Source organism: Trachemys scripta, chromosome 4, assembly GCF_013100865.1.
Source record: "Trachemys scripta elegans isolate TJP31775 chromosome 4, CAS_Tse_1.0, whole genome shotgun sequence".
NCBI classification, from domain to species: domain Eukaryota; kingdom Metazoa; phylum Chordata; order Testudines; family Emydidae; genus Trachemys; species Trachemys scripta.
Window position 1 is genome coordinate 142,096,465 of NC_048301.1, and position 25,617 is coordinate 142,122,081.

A 25,617-nucleotide genomic window follows, 5' to 3' on the forward strand; every position below is an offset into this window, starting at 1 on the left:
GGGGCTGCAGGTCAGGAGTGGGGGGCACTGGCAGAACTGAGGGGGGCAGGGCTGGGGTGGGGGGGGGGGGGGGGGGAGGGTGGCGCTGGCAGGGCGGGGGGGGCGGGGGGGGAGGGGGGGGCACCGGAGGGGGGGGGGGGGGCAGGGCTGGGCTGGCAGGGGCTGCGGGTCGGGAGTGAGGGGCACCGGCAGAGCTGGTGGGGGCAGGGCTGGGCTGGCAGGGGCTGCGGGTTGGGAGTGAGGGGCACCGGCAGAGCTGGTGGGGGCAGGGCTGGGCTGGCAGGGGCTGCAGGTTGGGAGTAAGGGGCACCGGCAGAGCTGGTGGGGGCAGGGCTGGGCGAGCAGGGGCTGCAGGTTGGGAGTAAGGGGCACCCTGATACTCACTTTCTGAAGCAGTGAGCTGCCGTCAGCACCCACTGTGGGGAGATGAGGGACGCCCCGCAGTGGTGGGTGCCGTTGAGTCTCAGGCTGACCTGCCAGGGCCACTCCCCGTCCCGCGCCTCCGAGCCCCCCACGATTCGCTTCATCGGGCCCTGGCGCCCGCACACTGTGGAGAGAGCAGATGGGAGTTGGGACCAGCTGGGATGGGGGGTGGGGGGAGCTGTAATGGGCTGTATGGACCAGCCTCTCACCTCCAGCAACTGCCCTGTGCCAGGTCCCAGACACAGAGAGCTCAGAACCCAGCCCTGCCTCCATTGGTGTCACTCCGGATTGACACCAGAACTCACCGAGCCAGGACCCAGCCCTGCCTCCATTGGTGTCACTCCGGATTTACACCAGGGGTTACCAAACTCATAATCCAGCCCTGGCTCCATAGACTTCATCACAAGACAATTAAATATAATCACCAAAGCTAATCGTATAGTCCAATGAAAAACCCAGAATTATAACGAGGCAGGAGAAGTAGATTGGAACCTGTTGTACTAAGAATCCCAGGTAGGTACAACACTGAGAACAGGACACTAATAAGCCAGTAATTGAAAATTCACAGTTAATCACCTAACAAAGCAATTCCCTGCTAATCCGCTGTAAAATCAATTCCACCACTTCCATTACATAGAGTCATATTTCACCGCTTATCTGTTAATAAAGCAGTTCTACTTCTCGCAGTAATTATCACGTGACATGTTCTACGCATGATCACACAGCGATACCATGCAAGAAACTTGATCAAACAATTCATTGCTAATTAACGAACCACGGTACTACAGTTTCTAATCATAATTAGTAGAATCTCACCACTCAAGAGTTAATACTAGCCACGTTATTAGAATAATAGCAATAATATTAAAAGCACTAAAAACATTAAGGGATAGATAGATAGATAGATAGATAGATAGATAGATAGATAGATAGATAGATAGATAGATAGATAGATAGATAGATAGGATGAAGAAAGAAAAGAAAGAAAGATGGGCGTATAAGCATAGAATGACAGATAAATAGATTAGATTATAAGGCTGTAGAAAGAAAACTCTCCCAGCTCCATTTGCATTGGATATTGGCTTTCCACCCCACCCACCTGGCCAACTTTTCTCACCAGATTGTGCCAGGCAACTCCCTGCCTGGGGTCCATCCCCTAGGAGCCCTGCCAGGGTCAGCAGTGCTAGCAGAGTCCGTCTGCCCATCACCCATCTCCTCTGGGCTGCCCGGTGCTGCTCCCCCATGCTACTCATCCTGGGAAACAAGTGGAATGTGAGGGTGCCCTGTGGCACAGCAGGTTCCTATATACTCAGCCCTGGCAGGGTGTGGGGCTGGGAATGTCACCCGACTCGTTGGGCCGACGTTGGCAAATGTCTCTCTACTTCCTTCCTTCCTAGTAACCTCCCTGCCCGGGGCATGCCATCTCGGGAGCTGCTCCCCTCCCCCATCCCAGCCTGCACTCCCTCCACTGCCCCCCTCGCCCTCCATCCACCCCCACGCCACCCGCCTCCCCTGCTGCCGGGATCCCTTCCCAGTATGTTCGCTCTGCACACCTCTATCCTCTTCCCAAATCCCATCCCCCTCCTACTGGTCTCCCCTCCATCAGCCATCCCGTCCCAAGCCTGCTTAGCTGGTGAGACCCCCCACGCCACCAACCTGTTGGGAAACCGGGGAGAGGCCCGGCTTGGCCCGGGAGGGGCAGGTTTGCAAAAGACCCAAAGGAGACGTCTGTTAGGAAAGACCCGGGGATGAGGACACTCAAGGAAACAGGGTGCCGGGTGACTCAGGCGCATTACCCCACCCCGGCCTCATGCACGATGAGCCACGGTCCAGGGCGGAAGCCAAGGGCAGAAAGGTTCACCCGAGGTGTCCTGGGGATTGCCGCTGGGTGACAAACGAGGAGCAGGGGAAGTTAGGCGACATCCTTGCTCCGTTGAAGCTGTCAGCCAAATTCCCCGTGGCTATGGATTCCCACCGGGGGTGTGATGCTGGCCCCAACCTGGCCAGCCAGCACCTACGGCTGCCACCTCCAAGAAGCAGAACGTCCAGACTCTGCACCCGCCCCCACCTGCCTGACCTCGCTGTGACAAAGCAGGAATTTTCAGACCTATTTTTGGAACACCGGTGCCTGCCTCAGTTTCCCTCACTACCCGGGGGCAGGGCAAAAAGGATTAAGAAAGCCACTCTTGGGACAGATCAGGAAATGGGGCCTGTGGGGGTGACGTCACTGCCTGGGGTGAGGTGACTGGGTCATTACAGGACTGGCTGAAACCGACCCGTATCAGTGGACAGTTGGCCAATGGGAGCTCCAAGGAGTGGATGGTCCATGGGGATCTCCGGTGGGCGGCCCGAGGGAGCCTGCAGATTGACCCGAATTCTGAGCTCAGCTATAAAAAATCCAGGCCCGTTCACTGGACGTCCCTGTAACGTAGGTCCTGAAAGCCTGAATTAGTCCAAACGAAAAGATCTACCGATATAACTCAAGGACCGTGTTACCATGAAACCTGGTAAACAAGAGACAAATGAGCTATGGAGCCTAAATTGGTGAGTCGGAAATTAGACCTCACAGGTGGGCTGTTCCACCCATCACGTAAAGGAAAAGATCTTGGTGGGGCAATTGACTTCACCATCCCAGTGCCACTCCCTTCTCGCCTGGGAATCCAGGTCTTTGTCACTCTGCTCCTGAGAGCCGTCCTGGTCAGAGAGAGGGCCCCAGACAACATCGCCACCGACCCCAGGGAAATCCCAACCACCTCCTGGGATGAAAAAGGATCGGACATTAACAGCGGCTCCGGCCCATCTCAGCTGCCTTCTCTTCCAGTTACTACATCTTGGATACAATCAATCAAAGAAGGGTTTTTTTCCTGCTAAAACCTCTCTCCCGCTCAAGGGCCAGGGATCCAGCGCTGGGGAGGAAACGAACGCCTTGGTCCAGGCATTACATTTCCAAGGCTTTTGCCGGTTTTTGCCTTCTTTTCCGGACCTAGAAGAAAAGGATTTTTCTGGGGGTGTTGGCCTCGGGAGCGAAGCAGGCGGAGGTTCCCGGGTGCCAACCCCTGAGCCTCGTTCAATGCCGTCCATTGTCGGGCCGCGACGTGGTTAGAGTAACCCCTTTGGCTCGTTTGGCCTGTGCGGTCAGAGCAACACAGCTCAGCGTGGGAGAACAACGGGCTGCTGACGAGACAGAGCAGAGAGCAGCTGGACCTGGAGGAGAGGAACCTCCCTAAACTGGGGGGGGCCACCAGTGCCCGAAACGTGGCTCCACCTCCTGCATCACCCCTTTCCCCTGAGGCTCTGCCCTCATGCTGCCCCTTCTCCTTGAACTCCCGCCCCGCCCCTTCTCCCTGAGGCTGCCCCCACACCACCCCTTCCCCTCAGGCCCCGTTCCTGCACCACCTCTTCCCCCCAAGATCCCGCCCCCCCATCGCTCCTCTCCATCCCCTCCCCCACATTGTGCACCCTTACGGCCTGTAAAAAGTGGAAGGGCTATATTTAAAACTGATGGGGCCATGGCCCCTCGTCCCATCCCCCCCATTCCAATGCCCCTGGCTGGGACTGGCAGAGAGACGGCGAGAGAGTCCATGGCAGCTTGGCTGGGTCGAGTCTGTCTTCACCTTTGCTTCTCCGGGCTAACCTAAGGCCTGCCCCTGCTGTGGTCCGGGTGATAAATCAACCTTATTCTGCTACAACAGGCCGCCGGGCATCACTGCAAATGTTGGCTGAGGGCAGAGCTTGTGGAGTTGGAGGGCTGGAGCCCAGAGCCTCAGTCTTGGAGACTTTGAGTCCAGGGGGGAAGAGGGGGCCTCCAAGGGGCTGTTGCAAAGGGGTGTAGCACCGATCCTGTGCATCTGGGACACCCCGTGACGGGGCACTGCGAAAAAACAGCCCAGATGCTTCAAAGCTGGCCAGATGGCAACCATAACAATGCCTCATGCTGATATCGATCCCTCTAGACCAGGTGTTCTCAAACTGGGGAGCATAACCCCTCCGGGGGGGGTCACAAGATAATTACATGGGGGTCATGAGTACATTGCACGAAACAGAGAGAAATGGCTCTAAAATATATCATTTAAATCTAGCCTTTTAGAAGTCACACACACCTTTCCATTGCAATGTAGTATATTTACATCAGAAAGCATTGTAAATGTATAACACATAGAACATCAGGGTTGGAAGGGACCTGAGGAGGTCACCTAGTCCAAGCCACTACTCAAAGCAGGACCAATTCCCAGACAGATTTTTATCCCAGTTCCCTAAATGGCCCCCCTCAAGGATTGAATTTACAACCCTGGGTTTAGCAGGCCAATGCTCAAACCACTGAGCTATCCCTCCCCCCAACTAAGTGATTATTGTTCCTAAACAAAATACATACGGTATTATCACCGCCCAGCTCTGAGGGCAGCGTCGGTGCCAGCAGCAGTGCAGAAATAAAGGTGGCAAACTGGCCACGGGGTGCTAAATCTGCCGTGCAAGGTGTTATTGACGTTTCTCCACGCCCCCTCCCCACCAGATAAAACAGCAACTATTTTAAAAACTAACTTTTCTGCTCATAAGAATCCTTTGATAAAACTGTTTTATAGTCTTAATTTAAAAGCCGCAAAAAAGGGAAATTCATTTTAAACAATGGGGATATAAATTTAATATAGAAAATAGTGTTAAATATAAAAAAAGTGTGTCATTTATACAGGGGTTCGCACTTCGAGGCGGGCTGTCTGTATGGGGTCGTCAATACAAGAAGTTTGAGTGGCAGGAACCGGGAGGAATCTGGAGTCAGATTAAAAAAACAACAACACATTCTCCACCTAGAGTCTCCACCTTTGGGTGGCTTCCAATGCGGCCTGGAAGCCACTTAATATGAGACAATCCTGATCACTAACGGGCTCTTGGATCAGACAGAGGAAGAACCAACGGCCTGACGTTAAAGCCAGGCAAATTCCCATCATTGATTCTGAACAGCTTGGGTGATTAAGCACTGGAACAAACACCTAAGGGAAGGGGAGGTTTCACCATTTCTGGTTAGCTTCCAATCAAGACAGGAGACCTTCCTGGAAGACACTTTAACCAAACACAAGTTACGGGACTAAACACGGGAGGAAGTCGGTGAAATGTGATGCCCTGGGCTACACAGGAGGTCAAACCAGATGATCTAATGGTGACTTCTTGCCCTTGGAATCTATGACTCATCCGTCGGTGGAAGTGTAAGATCCACAGAGAAGCTAGGACAATTCACTGCAGAGAACAAGACCCCCCAAAATGCTAAAGGATGGACGCGGTAGCCCAGAGGGAATTTCAACCACTGGCAGCTAACAAATCACTAGCACATAACAAGCATAATGGATTACAATTATAATTCATAGAACTCTTAATAATAATTTCTGTAGATTTTATCTAGCGCTTTCCAGCAGCAGATCTCAAAGTACATTACAAAGAAGGCCAAAATAATTATCAAATAGAAATTAATTAATTATTCAATAATAATAATAAATAACAGCAACTAGGAATTAACAGATCTGGTTGAAAATCTTCCAACACTACATTTTTGTTGTCTGTCGGGACACTCCATTTTGTTGCAAGCGCAGCCGACCATGGGAATATCTCCATTTCAATAACGTGTTGTTTTGAACAGCACATCAAAAGGCAGCAAAACAAGTTCAAAATCTTCCACGTAGCGAGATTTCGGAGGGAAGTTTTTCATTTGTTTTTTTATTTCATTTGGAAATGTCGTTGATAGTATTTGTTTCAAGTCCATCGAAATGGCTTGTTCCCATTTTGACTTTTTAAGAAATGTGACGAGAATTCTAAAAAGAAATAGAAAACACTAGATAAATATAAACCAGCAAACGACGGCAAATAAACTATAAAGCAATAAATAATTGGGAAATGAACAATGCAAATAATAGAACAACAGAAACTAATAATAGGCAAGTAATACGGAACTTACAATATAATAAATAACTGGGAAATACAAATAATAGAAAAATATAAACCAGTAACTGACACCTAATAAACTTTGTCTTTATGTTTCTACACCTGCAGGCGCATGGAGCATCCACCAGTTTCCACCTATTATTCCAGTCTTGCTCTGGTCTGCACAAGCATCTGGGCATCATGTGGATGGATCTGGCTTTTTCCTCTCTTGGTCGCCCTCTTTTCCTGTTTCTGGGGATGTCCATCTTAGCCCTTGCCATGGACATTGTGTTGATGGTCCTAAATATATCCATCACCTTCTCCTTCGTCTGTCTGATACTTCACATTGGTTTGCTCTGCTTAGAATTTTGGATGTTGCAAGAATCTCTCTCTTTCCAATGGTCTTTGACGATCTTACAAACCAACCCATAACTAGAAAATAACCAATCCAAATCAGAGACAAAAATCTACTCATAACTGACAACTAATTAATATAAATTAAATTCATGGAGATATCCTATCTCCTAGAACTGGAAGGGACCTTGAAAGGTCATTGAGTCCAGCCCCCTGCCTTCACTAGCAGGACCAAGTACTGATTTTGCCCCAGATCCCTAGGTGGCCCCCTCAAGGATTGAACTCACAACCCTGGGTTTAGCAGGCCAATGCTCAAACCACTGAGCTATCCCTCCCCCCATTTATGCAATAAATAATTAGGAAATAACCCGTATAAGGTATAGATACATACAAACTAATAAATCGCAGCTAATAAATAAATGATAAAACAATGACTAGTTAGGATGTAACCAATACAAGTTACAGAGAAATAGAAACCAATACATAATATTGAATAAATATATTACAAACCATAAATAATTACAAAGTAACAAATATGAATAATAGATAAATATAAAATTATAACTGACAGCTAATAAATATATTAAAAACAATAAATTGCTAGGAAATAAGAAACCCAAATGACAGATAAATAGAAACCAATAAATGACAGCTAATAAGTCTGTTACAAAAAATAACTAGGAAACTATCACTAATAAGTGGCAGCTAATAAATATGTTACAAAACAATAAATAAGAAAATTAATTAATAGCTTGAAAATAGATGATTAACTAATGAATGACAACTAATACATATATTACAAAACAATAAATAGCTAGGAAATAAGAAAAACAAATAATGCACCAGGGGAGGGATAGCTCTGTGGTTTGAGCATTTAGGGATGTGGGGCAAAAATCTGTCTGGGGATTGGTCTTGCTTTGAGCAGGGGGTTGGACTAGATGACCTCCTGAGGTCCCTTCCAACCTTGATATTCTATGATTAGCTGTTATGTATTAGTTTACCTTTTACAAAACAATAAATAGCTAGGAAATAAAAAAAATGATAGATAAATGTAAATGAATAAATAAGAGCTAATAAATATATTACCAAACAATAAATAACTAAGAAATAAATAATTGTTAAATATGATCTAATAAACAACATTATTAAAATCAAATACAAATAATAGATAACCATAAACTAATAAATTACAACTAATAAAGACATTAAAAAATACTACATCGCTAGGAAATAATCAATGCAAATAATAGACAAATATAAATGAATAAATGACAACTGATGAATAAATTACAAACCAATAACTAGCTATTTACTAAGAAATACATTTCACAGACAAAAGTACTAGATAATAGTCACCAAGAGCTAAAATCAAATACAGTGACTTTCAACCTTTTTTTATTTGCAGACCCCTAAACAATTTCAGAAGGACGTGTCTTTGGGAATCTTAGACAGAGTCAGCGGACCCCCAGGGGTCTACAGATCACCGGTTGAAAACCACAACTCTATGGTAATGACAACTTTTCGCAGACCCCTTAGACATAGTCTGCAGATCCCAAGGGGTCTGCGGATGACAGGCTGAAATCATTTCCATGTTCCTAAATAATCATATGCCACACAGCTCTCATATAGTGCCGGGGGAAATGCACTATGTCCAATCGGGGATGTAGTTATTCAATTACTGATATCTCAGCCACAAGCTTGATGTCTGAGCACAAAATAAGCCAGAGCGGTAGGACCCCAACAGACAGCTAAGAAAGAAAAGTGCAAAAACAATAGAGAGCACTACTAAAGAAGTAGCATCTGAAGAAGTGAGGTTCTTACCCACGAAAGCTTATGCTCCCAATACTTCTGTTAGTCTCAAAGGTGCCACAGGACCCTCTGTTGTTTTTTACTAAAGAAAGATTGGCTAAGAAATAGCTATCAAATAGAAACACCAATAGATAGCTTGTCTTTCTTTAGAAGCACTAAGAAATCAAACAGCAATAACAATAGACAGTGCTATCAACAAAATATCAGCTAAGAAATACAAATACCGCAAAACAGAAAAATCAATAGCTCGTTCTCATTAGGAAAGATCAGTGAAGAAATAAAGTGCTAATAAAGAATTAACAGCTAATAAGTAAAATAAACTAACCGTCACATAACAAAAACACTGGATAGTGCTAATAAAGAAGGAATAGCTAGTAAAGAAAAATAAATAACTATCCGATAACAAATGCCAGAGATGTGCTAATAAAGATAACAAATAAAAAATAAGCATCAAATAGCAAATATAGACAAACAACTAGATAACTAGAAACAAAAAGAATTTGTCAAAAAAAGAAATACAGTAACCAGCAAATAATAATTCATAAAAATACAAAACAACAAAAAGCGTAGCAAAGAACAAATGCAAATAATAACTCAATGTAAGCTAAACAACAAGTGGCAAGTGTAGAAAACAATAGCTAATGTATACATGTCCCATAAGTAAACCAATACATTTACAGAACAATAGCTAATTCATAAATGTCACAAAAATAAACAAATCAGTAACAAAGAATAGGAAATACATAGGTCAAGCTATTCACTAATAAATAACTTTTACAAGATAACAAAATAAATAACAAAAACAATAGGCTTTCTTAATAAAGAATGACAATCTAATAAATAAATACAATTTTAAATCCCTAATGGCAAAAATAGATAAGAATGCCAAGCAATAACTAACTAGAAATTCAATCAAAACCTAGAAAACACAAATAACTATTAACTATTAACTACATTTCACGGTAACAAATAAATAGGACTAATAAAGAAAGACCAACAAATAAACAACAAAAAATACCTATCAAAGAGCAATCATAGGTAAAAATTAAGTAATACATTACTAGAAAAAAAACTAATCAAAAATATATAAGTAGCAAACTTATAAATACCTAAGAAGTAAAAATAGACAAACTAATAAGTAACTATGTAGCTAATAAAAATATTTAGTTCTTAACTTGTAGATACAAGCCAAGTATTCATCAATAGATCTCAAAGCACATTTTATTAAATAAAATTATATCTTTACATATAACGACTAGAGAGGTAACAGCACCAAACAAATAACTAGCAAATAAACATTGACAACTGAGACCTCAAGAGGTGGCTTCATTGGAGGTGTATAAGTAATCACCATATTGTACATCAATAATCTAGAACAATCTTATTCGTCATTAGGTGTATTACGGTAATACCAGCCACGGAAGCAGGGCCCCCTTGTGTCAGGCGTGGAGCACTATGTATTAGGTTATTATGGTTGCACCTAAAAGCAGCAGTCAGACTACGGCCCCATGGTGCCAGGCACTGTACAATATTTATTAGGTGTATTACGGTAGCGCCTAGGAGCCGCAGTCATGGACCACAAGCCCATTGCGCCAGGCGCTGTACACACACACACACACCATCCCTGCCCCAATCTGTGTATACGACAAGAGACACCAGATAGAGGCAGACAGACAGAGGACCACAAGGAAACCATGGTCAAGAGTGAGCTGTGGTCACCAGCAGCCGCACCGTTGTCAGCATCACGCATAGGTGAGTTTTGAAGAGGGATTTGGAGGCGGAGATCGCGGCAGGTGTGCGGATGTTTATGAGAGCTCCAGCCATTGTTTGGGAAGAGGCCAGGACAACAGCAGGAGGTCGGCAAAGATGGAAGACACCCCCAACCGGGCTATAAACGATGCAAACTATGTCACCGGCAACAACCAAATCAAAGGCAATTAATAAAACAGGTAATGAACCGCTAACAATAAATACATTATTTTTCATGTGTTTCTTACCAAGCATTATTTATTTGCCACAATTAACGGATTATCTAGTTCCTCTTCTTTATTACGAAGAGAAGGAAGAGACAATAGATCACACATGAATTGCAACAGAGAAATAGCAAAGAAACGAGATGCAGGGTAGGAAACCCATGAAAAATGAAAACCACTCATGGAGAAATTTTAAATTACGATTTGAGTAGAGTAGATATAGGTTGAAGATACACCGCTACCTTGACATAACGCCACCCGATATAACACGAATTCAGATATAACGCGGTAACGCAGCGCTCCGGGGGGGGCGGGGCTGCGCACTCCAGTGGATCAAAGCAAGTTCGATATAACACGGTTTCACCTATAACGCGGTATGTATTTTTGGCTCCCAAGGACAGCGTTCTATCAGGGTCGAGGTGTATAATAATAAGTTATAAAAGAAGAAATCGTGCATGAAAGGAAAAACAAACACACAGCAAAGAGCAAGGGGTTATAATTTATCGATGTTTAAGTTCTAACACTATATTATCACAAATAAATAAGAAATGCAGGAAAAGAAAAACAAGGTACCGAAGTAACACGCGACAACGAACTGGAAATTATTGTTTATTATTAAAGTGTGTAAGGTATAATATGACATTATAAACAAACAAGGCCAAAATACAAAGCTAACCACCACTGGAAACAAGTAAACGAATAAAGGTCAATACATATGCAAGAAAAGCAAACAGTGACACTACCGAAGGGTGTGTGTGGACCCGCTGGCCTGTTGCAAGGCCCTACCTGATTTCACCTCAAAAGCATCTCAGCCTTGCAACAGCTTCCTGCCAGGGGGCTGACTTGCCCGGCCTGCTCAGGGCACCGTCAGAGGGATAATTACAGGGACGTTTAGTGCCTCCAAGGCTCTGTGCCTGGAAAACACTGCTGGGGGGCGCTGTAACCCAGGCAGCCTGGCGCATGCCGGACCGCAAGCAGGGCGTGAGCTGTGGCACGAAGGGCGACGATGTTTATGTGATTGGACTCAGGGAGTTATGCAAAGATGAGCATTTGCCTCTGCTGAATGTGAACAGGTTTAAAGCAGTGTGAGCAGCACTGCCCCCTGCTGGCCTTCAATAGAACCCAGGAGTCTTGGCTCCCAGCCCCTGCTCGCTCTAACCCACCAGAATCCACTCCCCTGCCAGAGCTAGGGAGAGAACCCAGGAGTCCTGGCTCCCAGCCCCCCCTGCTCTAACCACTAGACCCCACTCCCTTCCCAGAGCTGGGGAGAGAACCCAGGCATCCTGGCTCCCAGCCCCCCTGCTCTAACCACTAGACCCCACTCCCCTCCCAGAGCTGGGGAGAGAACCCAGGTATCCTGGCTCCCAGCCCCCCCTGCTCTAACCACTAGACCCCACTCCCTTCCCAGAGCTGGGGAGAGAACCCAGGAGTCCTGGCTCCCAATTCTAACCACTGGCTACCAGAGCTTGACATCAGCCAGTCTATTTTCATCTTACTCCAATAGACTTGGTATTGGGTTCAGGGTAAGAGGTGATGTGTGTCAGCCAGAAAGAAAAGCAATAATCACTAATAACAACAATGAAACATGAGGTGTATCAAAATGGACAGCCCCATTTCTTCCCCGGTGACTCACCCCTCCAAGCCATGCAGCCCTGGCTGACTCATCAAACAGAGCTTTGAAATTCCCATGGGGGTTAGTATGAGAGATCACACGCGTGTTCATTATAGGACTGCCTGGAGACCACTGCCATTGGCACTGCACAGACCCTCTGACTGACGGGACTGCTGAGGTGTCAGCTCCAGGGTGTGAAAGGGAGATGGGACTATCCCCAGCTCTGGGAGGGGAGTGGGGTCTGGTGGGTTAGAGCAGGGGGGCTGGGAGCCAGGACTCCTGGGTTCTGTCCCCAGCTCTGGGAGGGGAGTGGGGTCTAGTGGGTTAGAGCAGGGGGGCTGGGAGCCAGGACTCCTGGGTTCCATCCCTGGCCAATAGAGGGAGGGAGATCTGGTGGCTTAGCGCTTGGGTCCAGGAACTGGGTACCAAGGTTAATTCGCTCTGTTCCCCAGTGCCGGAGCTATTCCCAAGCATTGCAGTGCGGGTCCTGAGCCACAAGGGGGCAGCTAAGGCACAGCGATGGGAACAAGTGGCTACCGGTGAGCTGAACAGGATGGGCTCCCTCGAACTTATCTGGCGCTGAGATGCAGCCGCCTCTGGGGAGGAGCAGCTGGGGAACAGCTGCACATAACACCGCATGGGGAGGGCTCCCCTGGCGCTGAGATGCAGCTGCCTCTGCATTCCAATCTGAATTCCAGCTAGGACTCCTGGGTTCACACCCTAACCTTAAATGGCTTCTGTCCCACACAATTAGGGCTATCAAAATGCATTTACGGAGTTATACGTGTGTTTGTCTAAACCTGCGAGCCTGCCCTGGGCACATCCATAAAACCTCAGTAATAAAACAATCAGCAACAGAAAATAAGTGGAAGCATCGTAGAGACAAATTGTGTCTGTTTCTCTTTGGCTGAGGCGCTAATGAGGTTACCGGGCGGGGAGGGGAAGCTGGAAGGCAGGACGCTTGGATTCTAGTCAGCTGCCACATTTCACCATTAAATCAGTAAAGTTTGCATTCTTGGCTCCCAGCCCCCCCTACTCTAACCACTAGACCCCACTCCCCTCCCAGAGCTGGGGAGAGAACCCAGGAGTCCTGGCCCGCAGCCCCCCTGCTCTAACCACTAGACCCCACTCCCCTCCCAGAGCCAGGGATAGAACCCAGGAGTCCTGGCTCCCAGCCCCCGCTAGATCCTAGAGCCCTGCACAAGCGTATTGTTTTAATTTCACTCCCACTCGCACCAACCTGAGAGCCAGCAAATCCCGCACGAGGGACAGATTCCCCCACGCTACCAACAAAAAAAGTCGGTTCATATATTACAGATATAAATAGAATTCAGCCACATTGTTTACCACTAAAAGAATAAAACTACTCTTGCTTAAACCATGTAAAAAAAAATACTTCCATTCCTGGTCTAAAAATAGACAAATCTCTTTCTACCCCTCGCTTCCATTTAAGGATTAAACCTTTTATTTAAGAAAGGAAAACGGGCTTTGCAGTGCTGAAATTCTGTTTGCGACAAACTGACAAGAGATTGCCCACGAATTCCCGCCGTCTGGGGGGTTTTGCCCACCCAATCCTGCCCGCAACAAAGTACACTTTCCCAGCTCCCGCTATTACTGCACCAGGAGCCATGGGACCCCTGTCCCACCACCGGGCTCGACTAGACCCCTCTCCCTGAGCCAGGGCTTTTCTTGACGCCCAGGCTCGGAAATAGAACCTGCCCATGTGCTTGGAAATGCTACGCTCCGTTGAGACCATGACATTCAAAGCCATGGAATCCAGGCGCTTCTCCAACAATTCCTAAGAGGGTTGGACCAAGCTGACCTGGAAGCGTGACATTTTTGATTGAAGTATGTCGCTAACCCCCGAAAGGTGTTGCAGAGATGGGCGCTCATCCAGCCACAACCACACCCCAGGAGCGGAGGATGGGACAGATGGGTAAATTAAGCACTGAGAGAAGTCTGCCTTGCCAGGCGCACGTGGTGAGTGAATGGTAGGGTGTGGATTGGAAGGCAGGAGCCTAGTCTCCCAGACCTATCTGTATTAACTATTAGACTTCTATCCCTGCCCCGGCTGGGGAGAGAACACAGGAGTCCTGGCTCCCAGCCCCACTGCTCTAGCCCACTAGACCCCCCTCCCAGAGCCAGGAAAAGAACCCAGGAGTCCTAGCTCCCAACCCCACTGCTCTAGCCCACTAGACCCCACTCCCTCCCAGAGCCAGGGACAGAACCCAGGAGTCCTGGCTCCCAGCACCCCCTGCTCAAATCACTAGGCCCCACTCCCCTCGCCAAACTGAGAATAAATCATTGTAGTCAGTGGATCTAAAGTCCAAATCAAGGCGATGACAATAATTACTTTTTAAAACAGGCCCTAAATTAATAGAGCAGTTAGATTAATTTATGAGGTGCCCAGATGTTACTATCAACAGAGATAATTAGGTTATTTTAGTTTATGGAGTAACAGATTAAATTGGATTGGATTAGAACAGGAATATTTTAGATTAGAGGAGATAAGATTAAATTGGGGTCGTTCAGAATAGATAAAATTAAATCATAGAGGTAGAAATGATAGAATGCAGATTAGATCAGGAAAGACAGAATCGAGCACAGTTTAGTTTAAGAAAGATGTAGCAAGTGGAAGATAATTTTAGTTAGAAATTAGATTAAACTCAATTAGAAGAGAAATTGATGGACAGTTTGGATAAGAAATCCAACAGGACAGGAGCTAGGTGAATGAAGCACTGTGATAGTTGAATAGATAGATATTACATTAGTAAATAGTCAGATGAGTTCCAGCTCGGTTAGATATGATTTTCAGAGGTTTACATCAGATTTTTTTAAACTCAGATTAGAATACATTAAGAAAGCATCATATTTGATTAGATTTTCAGACAGTCAGATTAGATTAGATCAGATTAGGTTAGATTAGATTAGATTAGATTCGGAAAGGCTCAGATGAGAAGAGAGTATGTTATCAGGGCATCAGGTTAGATTAGATTAGATTAGGAGAGGCTCAAATTAGTATAGATTAGGTATCCAGGGAGTATTATTAGATTAGATTAGATGAGATTAGCAGAGACGTTTTGGAGTAGAAAGTTCATATTAGGAGGGACAAGGTAAGGAAATGAGACTTGAAATTAAATGAAGGTTTCTAACTCTTAGAGGAGTGAAGTTCTGGAACAGTCTTCCAAGGGGAGCAGTGGGGGCAAAAGACATATCTGGCTTCAAGACTAAGCTTGATACATTTATGGAGGGGATGGTATGATGGGATAGCCTCATTTTGGCAATTAATTGGTCTTTGACTATTAGCGGTAAATATGCCCAATGGTCTGTGATGGGATGTTAGATGGGGTGGGATCTGAGTTACTACAGAGAATTCTTTCCTGGGTGCTGGCTGGAGACTCTTGCCCACATGCTCAGGGTTTAACTGATCGCCATATTTGGGATCGGGAAGGAATTTTCCCCCAGGGCAGATTGGCAGAGGCCCTGGAGGTTTTTCGCCTTTCTCTGCAGCGTGGGGCACGGGTCACTTGCTGGAGGAGTCTCTGCACCTTGAGGTCTTTAAACCACGATTTGAGGACTTCAATAACTCAGACAAAGGTCAAGCGTTTGTTACAGGAGTGGGTGGGTGAGATTCTGTGGCCTGCGTCATGCAGGAAGTCAGACTAGATGATCATAATGGTCCCTTCTGACCTTAAAGTCTATGAGTCTATAAATATCAGATTTAGGAGAGAAAGGTCAGGTAATCAGAGTGACGGGCACAGAGATTAGGGCGGACAGATTAAATTAGATTAGGTTAGGAGATTGGCAGGCAGATGGGAGGCGGTGGGTCACCAGCAGCCGTTGTCACTGACACAGAACTCACCTGGGGAGGCTTGAGTTACCCTCCTCAGACATCCAGGGCATCTCGGAGAAGCAGGCACGCAGACCAGCGTGGGCGGGAGGAGGAACTGGGCTAACTGCCAGAGTGGCATGCCTGGCATGGGTGGAAGTGTGGGTGGAGTAAACAACAAGAGCTAGGACCAGTCTCGGCACTGTCGGAGCAGTGGGAAAACTGAGCCTTGAAGATCAAATGGGACCATACCATTTCCAATCCACTCTGCTCTGCTCCCGTGGCAGCTGGAGGTCCCCTCGGAAGAGCAAGAGACGTTTCAGAATGAAAGGGTTTTGTCCAGGGCCTAGCCCCATGGGGTAACAATCCATCTCCAGGCATTGGAGGTGATACCACAATACAGAGAGTAAGACAGGAAGGTCCAAGCTGCTGAAATTTAACTCAAAATGTGTTTCTCCCAAGTGCATTTTGGTCATTTGAGTTAAATAATAGTACTCACCCTGATTATAGGTCAATACCAGCTCATTAATAATACCAGAAACATCTCTAGCGTGAGTTATCTTCAGTGCTCTACAAACCAGGTCACAAGCAATGAACCAGAGATCTTAGCTTCCAAACCGCCAGAGAGAGAGTTACAGAATCTGGTGAAAAATAATACATGCAGAGATTGGGTTTCTTTTCCCCCTGTCTCTAGCCCAGTCTCCTGGCTGGTTTAAGGGCAGGGAGCATGGTTGTTTAACCAAGAAAAACCTTTCACTGTCTGTCCCGGTGGGACAAACTCCAGCTGGTGGCTGATTCCACAGCTGTTGATTGCAGACTCTGGCCTATGCTGGGAGCGACCCACTCAGGCCAAGGCCATCAGGGCCATATTCTGATCCCCGTGATCCCGGTGAAAATCCAGAGCTACCACCACGGGAGCCAACGGATTTAGAAATTGGGGGTAGTGGGGTTTTGTGGGAGCAATGAGAGGTGATGGATAGAAGACAGATGGCTGGTCAGCTGGCCCTACCACCCAGTCACCTATTACTATAGTAACCCTATTACTGTAATAAAATCCTAGCCTTGATCATTCATGGGTATCCATCAGGGGCCCCAGTGGTGCCCAGCATAATGGGAGGGGAGTGGGGTCTAGTGGTTAGACCGGGGGGGGGGCTGAGAGCCAGGACTCCTGGGTTCTCTCCCTGGCTCTGGGAGGGGAATGGGGTCTAGCGGTTAGAGCAGGGGAGCTGGGAGCCAGGACTCCTGGGTTCTTTGCCTGGCTCAGNCTCTCCCTGGCTCTGGGAGGGGAATGGGGTCGAGTGGTTAGAGTGGGGGGGGTGATCTGGGATCCAGGACTCCTGGGTTCTCTCCCCATGTCTGGGAGGGGAGTGGGGTCTAGTGGGTTGGGGAGGAGGGGCGGGGAGCCAGGACTCCTGGGTTCTATCCCAGCTCTGGGATGGGAGTCGGGGCTAGTGGGTTAGAGCAGGGTGGGGGTGGTGCTAGGAGCCAGGACTCCTGGGTTCTACCACACACAGGTTGTAGCAACGCTTGGGATCCTCACCTGGAACGAGTTGGGCCGCTTTGTTCCCCGCCCTGCTCGTCTGGGTATATAGGAGCCCCGAGCCCCAGAGGGCACCTGGCAGCTGTTCGTTGGCTCCCTCGCAGGAGAGGCTCTGCTTGTACCCTTCAGGAGTGGCATGAGGGAGAGGCGAGGAGCTGCTCAGAGGGGATGGGTGATGGGCTGGGGGGCGCTGCAGCTCCTCGTCCTGGCCGGGCTGATTGGGACGGCTGCCAGCATGTCGGATCCCCACGGGAAAGGCTGCGACGAGATGGACTCGCAATCCAGAGGTGAGAGCCAGGACTCGGGGAGGGGAGGGGGCTCTAATGGGTCAGAGTGGGGCTGGGAGCCAGGACTCCTGGGTTCTCACCCTGGCTCTGGCAGAGGAGTGGGGTTTAGTGGTCAGAGCAGGGGGGGCTGGGAGCCAGGACTCCTGGGTTCTATCCCCAGCCCTGACAGTGACTCACTACTGTCTGCCCTCAGCGTGTGGGTGTATGCCCGTCGCCTCTCCGCCTCGGAGCCTGGGCGTCAGCTCCATGCACGGAGAAGGCACTTGTGGGGCTGGGAAAGCCGAGGGCCCTGAACAGGGTCAGTCCCAGAGTCCAGCCTGAACCCCCTCCCCGCCCCCTTGCCTTACACTCTGCCTCCCCCCTCCTCCTCATTCGGTGCCTGAGGGCAGGGGAGTGGGTAGACCGGGCCTCAGACAGCTGCAGCTGCCCTGGGGCCCCCGGCCTCCCAGATTCGCTCCTGTGGAAGTTCAGACCAGGAAACCTCCAGTTCAACTTAGACCCACGTTGGGAAATCCGGGACCTGTCTCCTGCGAGGGTCTGTAGTAGATGAAACAAATGGATCCATCTAGCTTTGAATCCTGCCACCCCCGGCTCAGCCCCACGGGCCCTCCTCGTCCAGTATCCCGTCTGCAGCTCCTGTTACACCTGCTGGAAAGTGCGACCGTCCCTGCAGGAGGCAGCCGGGGCCACCCCGCCCCATGGGGGAGTTTTAGGGTGACCAGATGTCCCGATTTTATAGGGACAGTCCTGATATTTGGGTCCATTTCTTATATAGGCTCCTATTACCCCCCTCCCCCTGCCCCGATTTTTCATATTTGCTGTCTGGACACCCTAGGGAGTTTGCTTCACACCCACATTAGCCAGTGGTTGTGTCACGCCCAGCCTTAAGAAGGCAGGTGTTCTTTCAGCTCTCAATGGCTTCTGATCAGAGAGCCAGTATGATTTAGGCCACTCCGTGCCTCAGTTTCCCCTCCTGCCCTTTGTCTCTCTTCTTTATTCAGACCGGAAGGTCTTTGGGGTGGGGACTGTCTCTCTCTCTCTTTGGGGTGGGGACTGTCTCTCTCTCTCTTTGGGCAGGGACTGTCTCTCTCTGTCTGTCTGGGCAGTGCCTGGCACAAGAGGAGCCCTGATCTCGGTCACAGGGTCTGTGCAGTGATCTCTGGGGTCTGTGAAGGCACCCGGCACAATGCAGGCCCTGATCTCGGTCAGGAGGGGTCTGTGTAGCACCTGGCTCGATGGGACCCTGATCTAACGGCTACTGTGACACTAATTGATTGTGCCACTCTCCGTGGGAGATGAGTGCCGATGTCACATGTGGCACGAGGTAGATCCTGGGTAGCGAAAAACAAAGGGCGAAGCGAGGTGAATATGGCTGGGACTGACCAATGGCGATAAAGCTTAATGTAGAACTCAATTAACCTGCAGATCGCCCTGCTGCGGGACGCCACAGGGGTCACACGTTTTCCCAGGATTCTAGCCAAAATGCGGAATATCTGGAGGAAGGACAAATTTCCTACACACTTAAAGGGTCTAGGACAGTGTTTCTCAAACTGGGGTCCTGACCCAAAAGGGGGTTGCAAGGCTATTGTAGGGGGGGCTTTGCAAGATCACAAAAATGTTATAGGGTTTCCATACGTCCAGGTTTCCCAGGACATGCCCTCTTTTTTTGGTCCTTGCTCGTCCTTTTCCCTTGCTTTCAGAGCTGGGTGGCCGGAGAGCGGTGCCTGCTGGCCAGGAGCCCAGCTCTGAAGGAGCACAGCACAGAACTAAGGGTGGCCTGGTATAGTTACTTAGCTCTGCAGGGATCTGCACTGAGGCAGTGAAAACTATGTCCAGTACCAAGAGTGTGGTGGGGGAAACATCACAACCTGAAATATTTTCAAAGGGGGGCCCAGGAAGAAAAGTTTGAGAACCCCTGACCTAGGACCCACCTATCGATTGGGCTACAAACTTCATGCCTCAGAGGAGACGCTTGTGTCAAACTCGGGAAGGCTGGGGAGAAATTTTGCCCATGGTCTGATCCCAGTTGGCAGGGAGGGGGCAGGATACTGGGCTAGATGGGCCCATGGGTCTGATCTCTCTTACCTTCTCTCTGATCTCTTTCAGTTCCCAGCACCCACATGACCCGGTCCAATAGAGGTGAGTTTCTGGTCCCTCCCTCCCCATTGGGTTACCCAGGCAACTGGCTCCCAGCAGCCAATTAGAGTGGGGCTCTGTCTGGTTCTGTGGTGGGGGACAGATCCTGCCAGGGCCCAGCATGTGGCTGGTTCGAGACCTGCCTGGGGCGGGTAGGGGATGACCTCCAGATGTCCCTAGCTGTTTTCTGGGCTTTGGCAATCCCCCCAGGCTGTCTGAGCATCCCCCCCTCCTTCTCCCCAGTATGTGGCCGCCCCAGAGCTCAGTACCGGAACGTGGGGGGTGAGGATTCGATGGAAGGTGAGTGGCCCTGGCAGGCGAGTCTGCTCTGGTACAACAAACATCTGTGCGGGGGATCCCTCATCTCCAACCAGTGGGTGGTGACGGCAGCTCATTGCTTCCAACGGTGAGTGTCAACGTCCCTTGATCCCGACCCGCAGCCCCCTGCTGTCCCAGTCCTGGGCTCCTCCCACCGCCAGCGCTGCCGGTACCCCTCAATCCCAGCCCACAGCCTCCCCCACCAACCCCCTTTTCTGACTCCTCTCTCTGCTCTCAGGAGTATGAACACCTCCAACTACATGGTGCTGCTGGGAGTCAACAAGTTGGCCAACAGTCAACCTCACAAGCTGTCCTTGGGCGTGAGACGCATCATCCGCCACCCGAAATACTCAGGGGAATCTTCCAGCGGGGACATAGCCTTGGTGGAGCTGGAGAGACCCATCCAATTCACCGATTATATCCTCCCCATCTGCCTCCCAGCTGCCTCTGTCCAGTTCCCAGCAGGCACAAAATGCTGGGTGACGGGCTGGGGCAACATCCAGGAAGGAGGTAGGTGTCTTTGGGAGCTGGGATCATGGCACTGGGGCAGAGAGGCTAGGAAAGCGGTGGGTTCGAGGAGTGGGCGGGAGTCAGCAGTTGGGTGATGGACGCAGAGGAAGGGGTGATTATTTAGCGGGTTCGGGATTTCTTTTCCCGAGATGATTCATGATGGGAAATGGTCTATGAAGAAGAACTTTGTGGGGGGACTCGAAAAGGGGGGAACCAGGGAACTGATAAACAAAATTGGATCCCAAGAAACAAACCAGAAACCGATGAATGCAATTGATAAAGAAAACCTAACAATGAAACACAATAAATGAACAACTTAGAAACAAAACCCAATAAACAATAAAAGGAGCACAATTAACAAAACATAATAAACGATAAACAGCACATGATAAATGAAACTGATAAACAAACCTGAGAAATTAGCAAACGAATACAACACAACCAATAAGAAAAACCTGATCAGTGATCAAAGAAACATGACAAAGGAAACCCAATAAACAATACCTGATCAGTAAAACACCATCAACAATAAATGAAGTACAAGAAACAAAACAGGATAAAAGTGGAAGGTGATAGACGGAAACCCAATAAGCAAAACCCAATCAATGATAAGTAGCATGTGATAAATGAGAACCAAACAACAACACATGAAATACAATAAACAATAAATGAAATAAGATAAACAAACCACAGTAAACTACAAATGTAACAAGATAAATGACAAATGAAATAAAATAAATGAAACATGTTCAACAATAAATGAAACATAATGAACAAAGAAATGAACATGCAAGCCCAAGAAATGAAACCTGATAAACAAAACACTAACTCCAATAAACAATGCCCAATAAATGAAACATGAAAACTGATAACGGAAAAACAAAACCCGATAAAAAATATCTGATAACTAGCCTTGGTAGAATTTGATTTTTTTTTTTATAATTTCAACAGATTTGTTTTTATGCATTTTTTCCTATTTTTCTCAATGTAAATTTTACAAAATTATGAGTTGTAATCATCTTTTTATTTTTATCAATTTAAATTTTCAGTTGTGGGAAATTATGGGGAGCCATCAGACAACAGGGTGCATCAGACAATAATTATTTAATGACTGTAGACATTGATTTTAAAAAATGAAAGCTTTATAACCGCTAAACACAAATTGTCAAAATCACATGTCAAAATATACAAAGCAAATATCCTTAAATCAAACTCTTATAAGTTCTCAAGCAGCATTTTTCTTACTTTGGCTATGTGTAAATTTCTGTTACGATCAATGGAAATATTTTTTCATCAGTTTGTGTGTATGTGTACAGTGAAACCTGATGTTTACCAACATTTACTCATACAAATCTAATCCTTCCAAGTCTACTGATAACAGAAACATGAAACCTGATCAACAAGATTCAATAAATGTAACATGAAACCCAATAAACAATGCTGATAATGGAAAAGTGAAACCCAGTAAACAATATCCAATAATGGCAACGTGAAACCTGATGAATAATACCCGATAATAGAAACTGATAAACAATACCCAATAACAGAAATGCGAAACCAAGTGAATAATACCTGATAAATGTAACATTAAACCCAATAAATGATATCGATAATTGAAATAAAAAACCCAATGAACAGTATCCAATAATAGCAACACGAAATCTGATGAATAATACCCAATAATGGAAACCAATAAACAATACCCAATAGCGGAAATATGAAACCCAATGAACAATACCCAATAAATGCAACGTGAAACCCAATAACCAATACCAATCATGGAAACCAATAAACAATAACTGATAACAGAAATGTGAAACCGGACAAATAATACCCGATCATGACAACATAAAACCCAATAAACAATACCCAATAAATAATACATGAAACAACCCAAAACTCAAGAAACAAAATCCCTTAAATGAAATGTCAGACATGAAAAACCCCAGTAAAGCAAACTTGACAAGCAAAACACAAAAACAGATAAATGAAACCAGAAACCTGGCAAATGAAACCCACTACTCAAGAAAGGAAAACTGATAAGCCAAACTGAAAACCTAATCAATGAAACCCAACCAAAGAAACGATAGCCAATAAATGAAACCCAACAACCAATGAAAACCAAACCTCCCAAAACAGAGCCTGATCATTTGAAATCGACCTCCCTCCCCACCAAAAAAGGTTAAACAAATCTTGGGTGATGAAAACTTAAACCTGTTAAACAGCAACTCAAACGATGAATGTCCACCATTGAGTCCAGAGAGATTCCCCTCGACTGAACAAGGTCCATCACAGATACACAGATGTTCCCATGGGGAACATGGACAATTGCTCTGGACGAGAGGGGAAATTCCCTGATCTCCCCCCATCCTCCACTCCCTTTGGAATTGATGGCTCTGCTTCAAAGCCATCTGGGTCCCTCACCATTTTCTCTGGTTCTCCTTCCCAGAGGACCTGCCAGCTCCGCAGACCCTCCAGAAGCTTCAGGTGCCCATTATAGACCAGAAGACCTGCAGATATCTCTACAACACGGCGCTGGGGGAGAAGTTCCCACCCAAGGCCATCCAGAATGACATGATGTGTGCCGGGTATGCTGAGGGCATGAAGGATACATGCAAGGTGAGCACCCCCCAGCCAGGGAAGGTGGAGTCCTGACACCCTCCCTGGGTCAGGCCATGGGCCCATCTAGCCTGGTATCCTGCCCCCTCCCTGCTGTCCCAGCTCAGATCCATGGGCCCATCTAGCCCGGTATCCCGCCCCTTCTCTGCTACCCTGGACCAGCTCATCTAGCCAGGTGTTCCAATTAGCCTGATTCCCTCCAGCACGAGGCAGCGCTGCTCACACGCACACAAGGCCCCAATCCCCAGCACCGCTCTCACACCCCTTCCGACACCCTGTCTCTACCTCCGCCGCACAGGGGGACTCCGGCGGCCCGCTGGTCTGCAAGGCCTCCAAGGAGTGGCTGCTGGCCGGGATCATCAGCTGGGGCGAAGGCTGTGCCATCAAGAACCGCCCCGGGGTCTACATCCGCCTCACCTCCTATGAGGCCTGGATCCACGACCACATCCCCGACATCGAGTTTGTGCCAGAGGAGAAGGGGAGGAACATGTTCGGGAACGCCGGGGCTGGCTGGGCCGGGAGGACCAGCATGACCACCTGGCTGCCACTGCTCATGGGGCTTCTCCTCATGGAGGTCTAGAAAGGGCTACCAGGTGGGAGGGGCGGCTGGGCCGTCTCCCCTCCTGGCCCCAGGCTGGAAGGGGGGGTGGGATCTGTCGGTGCCACCTGCCCTGCTGGTACAGCCCCCCAGAGGGCACCACCCCATGCACAGATCTCCTGGGGAGGGCATGCACCCCCGTCTTGCTTGCTGACACCTATGGGGGGACGGGGCAGTGTGAGCAAACTCAGCATCTGTCTGCCTGTCCTCCTGCAGCCATCCACAGCCCAACTTTCTCATTGGTCTGATCCAAGTCTTATTTATTGATCTGTCTGTCTCCAGAGTCACTGACTTTCTGTCTGTTGGCCTCTCTACCCCCTGCTCTGTCTGTCTGCATACGCCCATACACACGCCTCCAGCCATCCATCCCTAATCTCCATATACCCCATCTAATCTAATCTAACCTATCCATCTCTCTGTAACAGGGTCTGCAACCACCTCTCACGAGCGCCCCCTCTGGTTGGGTGTGTCTGCGTTCTTTCAGTTCTGGTGACCCCCTTTGGTGGTTCTCAGGTGTTTTTTTCAACGAGTCAGCCCTCCAACTGAGTCACACACACTGTCTGCATGTGAACCAGAACAGACCCCTTCCAGGGCATATCTCAGTACTCCTCTGGTGGTGTCTCTCTAGCCCTCCCTGGGCTCAATCTTTAAGTATTCCTGGCCCTGGTATGGGGTCATATCCCCAGGGCTTCCTCCCTGGAGACACTATCTTCCTGTGGTCTCCAGCTGGGCTCAGTCCTTACTTAGACCCAGCAGCCAGCCAGGAGCTCCTTCATTGCTCCCCTGGTCCCTGCTAGCAAACTGTCTTTGGCTCAGTCCTAGCAGCCAGCCAGGAGTCTCTCCCTCCTCTGGTCCCTGCCCCCACTTAGCTGTCTGTGGTCCTGCTGCTCTTCCAGCCAGGCACGCTGTCCTTTCTTCTCCAGCTCCAAGCAGCAACTGACTGCTAGTGCTCCTCTATTCTGCAGCTCCTTTTACATGGTCCCCCTGGTCCCTGATTAAATGTTCTTGCAGCCCCTATGATTGGTTGCTTCCTCACAACCATTCTAGGCCGCTTGGAGGACCTTTCCACTGCTTCTTTCCTGGGATGGGTGTGGAAGGACCCTGAGGCCTCCAGCAGGGGCCTTTGGGACTAGTCCACCCCATCACTATCTATCTATCTCCATGCACCCCCTCTAGCAATCAATCAATCAATCAATCCCTATGCACCCCATGTATCTATCTATACACCCATCCATCCATCCCCATCCACCCCCTCTATTATCCCCATACACCTCTCCATCCATCCATTCATCCATTCCTATACATGCCACTCTATCTATCTATCTATCCATACATCCCCATACACCCCATCCATCTATCTATCTATCTACCCCCATACACCCCATCTATCTATCTCCCCTACCAAGACAGAGATCTGACAATATAAACCCAGTGTAGATGAGATTCCATATTTTTTATTTTTTGGAAGGACTTTTGGTATTTTTTGGTAGTTTTTTATTCCCCTCCCCCCGCCCGTCCCCCGCCCCCCACAAAAAAAGTATCAGTAGCGATAAATGAAAAAACCTGCCCTGGATAATTTAAAATCAGTGGCTGATTCACACTGCTGCCACTAGGCTAAAATAAAAACCAGTCAGCCTACCGAGACTTGGCCTAGGAAAGTAGAATTGGATACACTTGTCAATCCACAGAAGAGTTGTATTGG

At 48.0% G+C, this 25,617-nt stretch overlaps 1 protein-coding gene across 1 annotated transcript in view; it reads left to right on the forward strand.

Annotated features, from left to right (window-relative positions):
- The window catches only part of LOC117876617 (transmembrane protease serine 9-like), a 43,028-nt gene extending 19,131 nt beyond the window's left edge, over nt 1-23,897 (forward strand). Inside the window, exons 6-12 of the mRNA XM_034768869.1 lie at nt 17,577-17,734; nt 17,928-18,032; nt 19,841-19,873; nt 20,114-20,276; nt 20,427-20,698; nt 23,148-23,317; nt 23,616-23,897. Of these exons, the coding sequence (XP_034624760.1) occupies nt 17,577-17,734; nt 17,928-18,032; nt 19,841-19,873; nt 20,114-20,276; nt 20,427-20,698; nt 23,148-23,317; nt 23,616-23,897 (1,183 nt within the window). The remainder of the gene's footprint in view (nt 1-17,576; nt 17,735-17,927; nt 18,033-19,840; nt 19,874-20,113; nt 20,277-20,426; nt 20,699-23,147; nt 23,318-23,615) is intronic.
- The last annotated feature ends 1,720 nt before the right edge of the window (nt 23,898-25,617 follow it).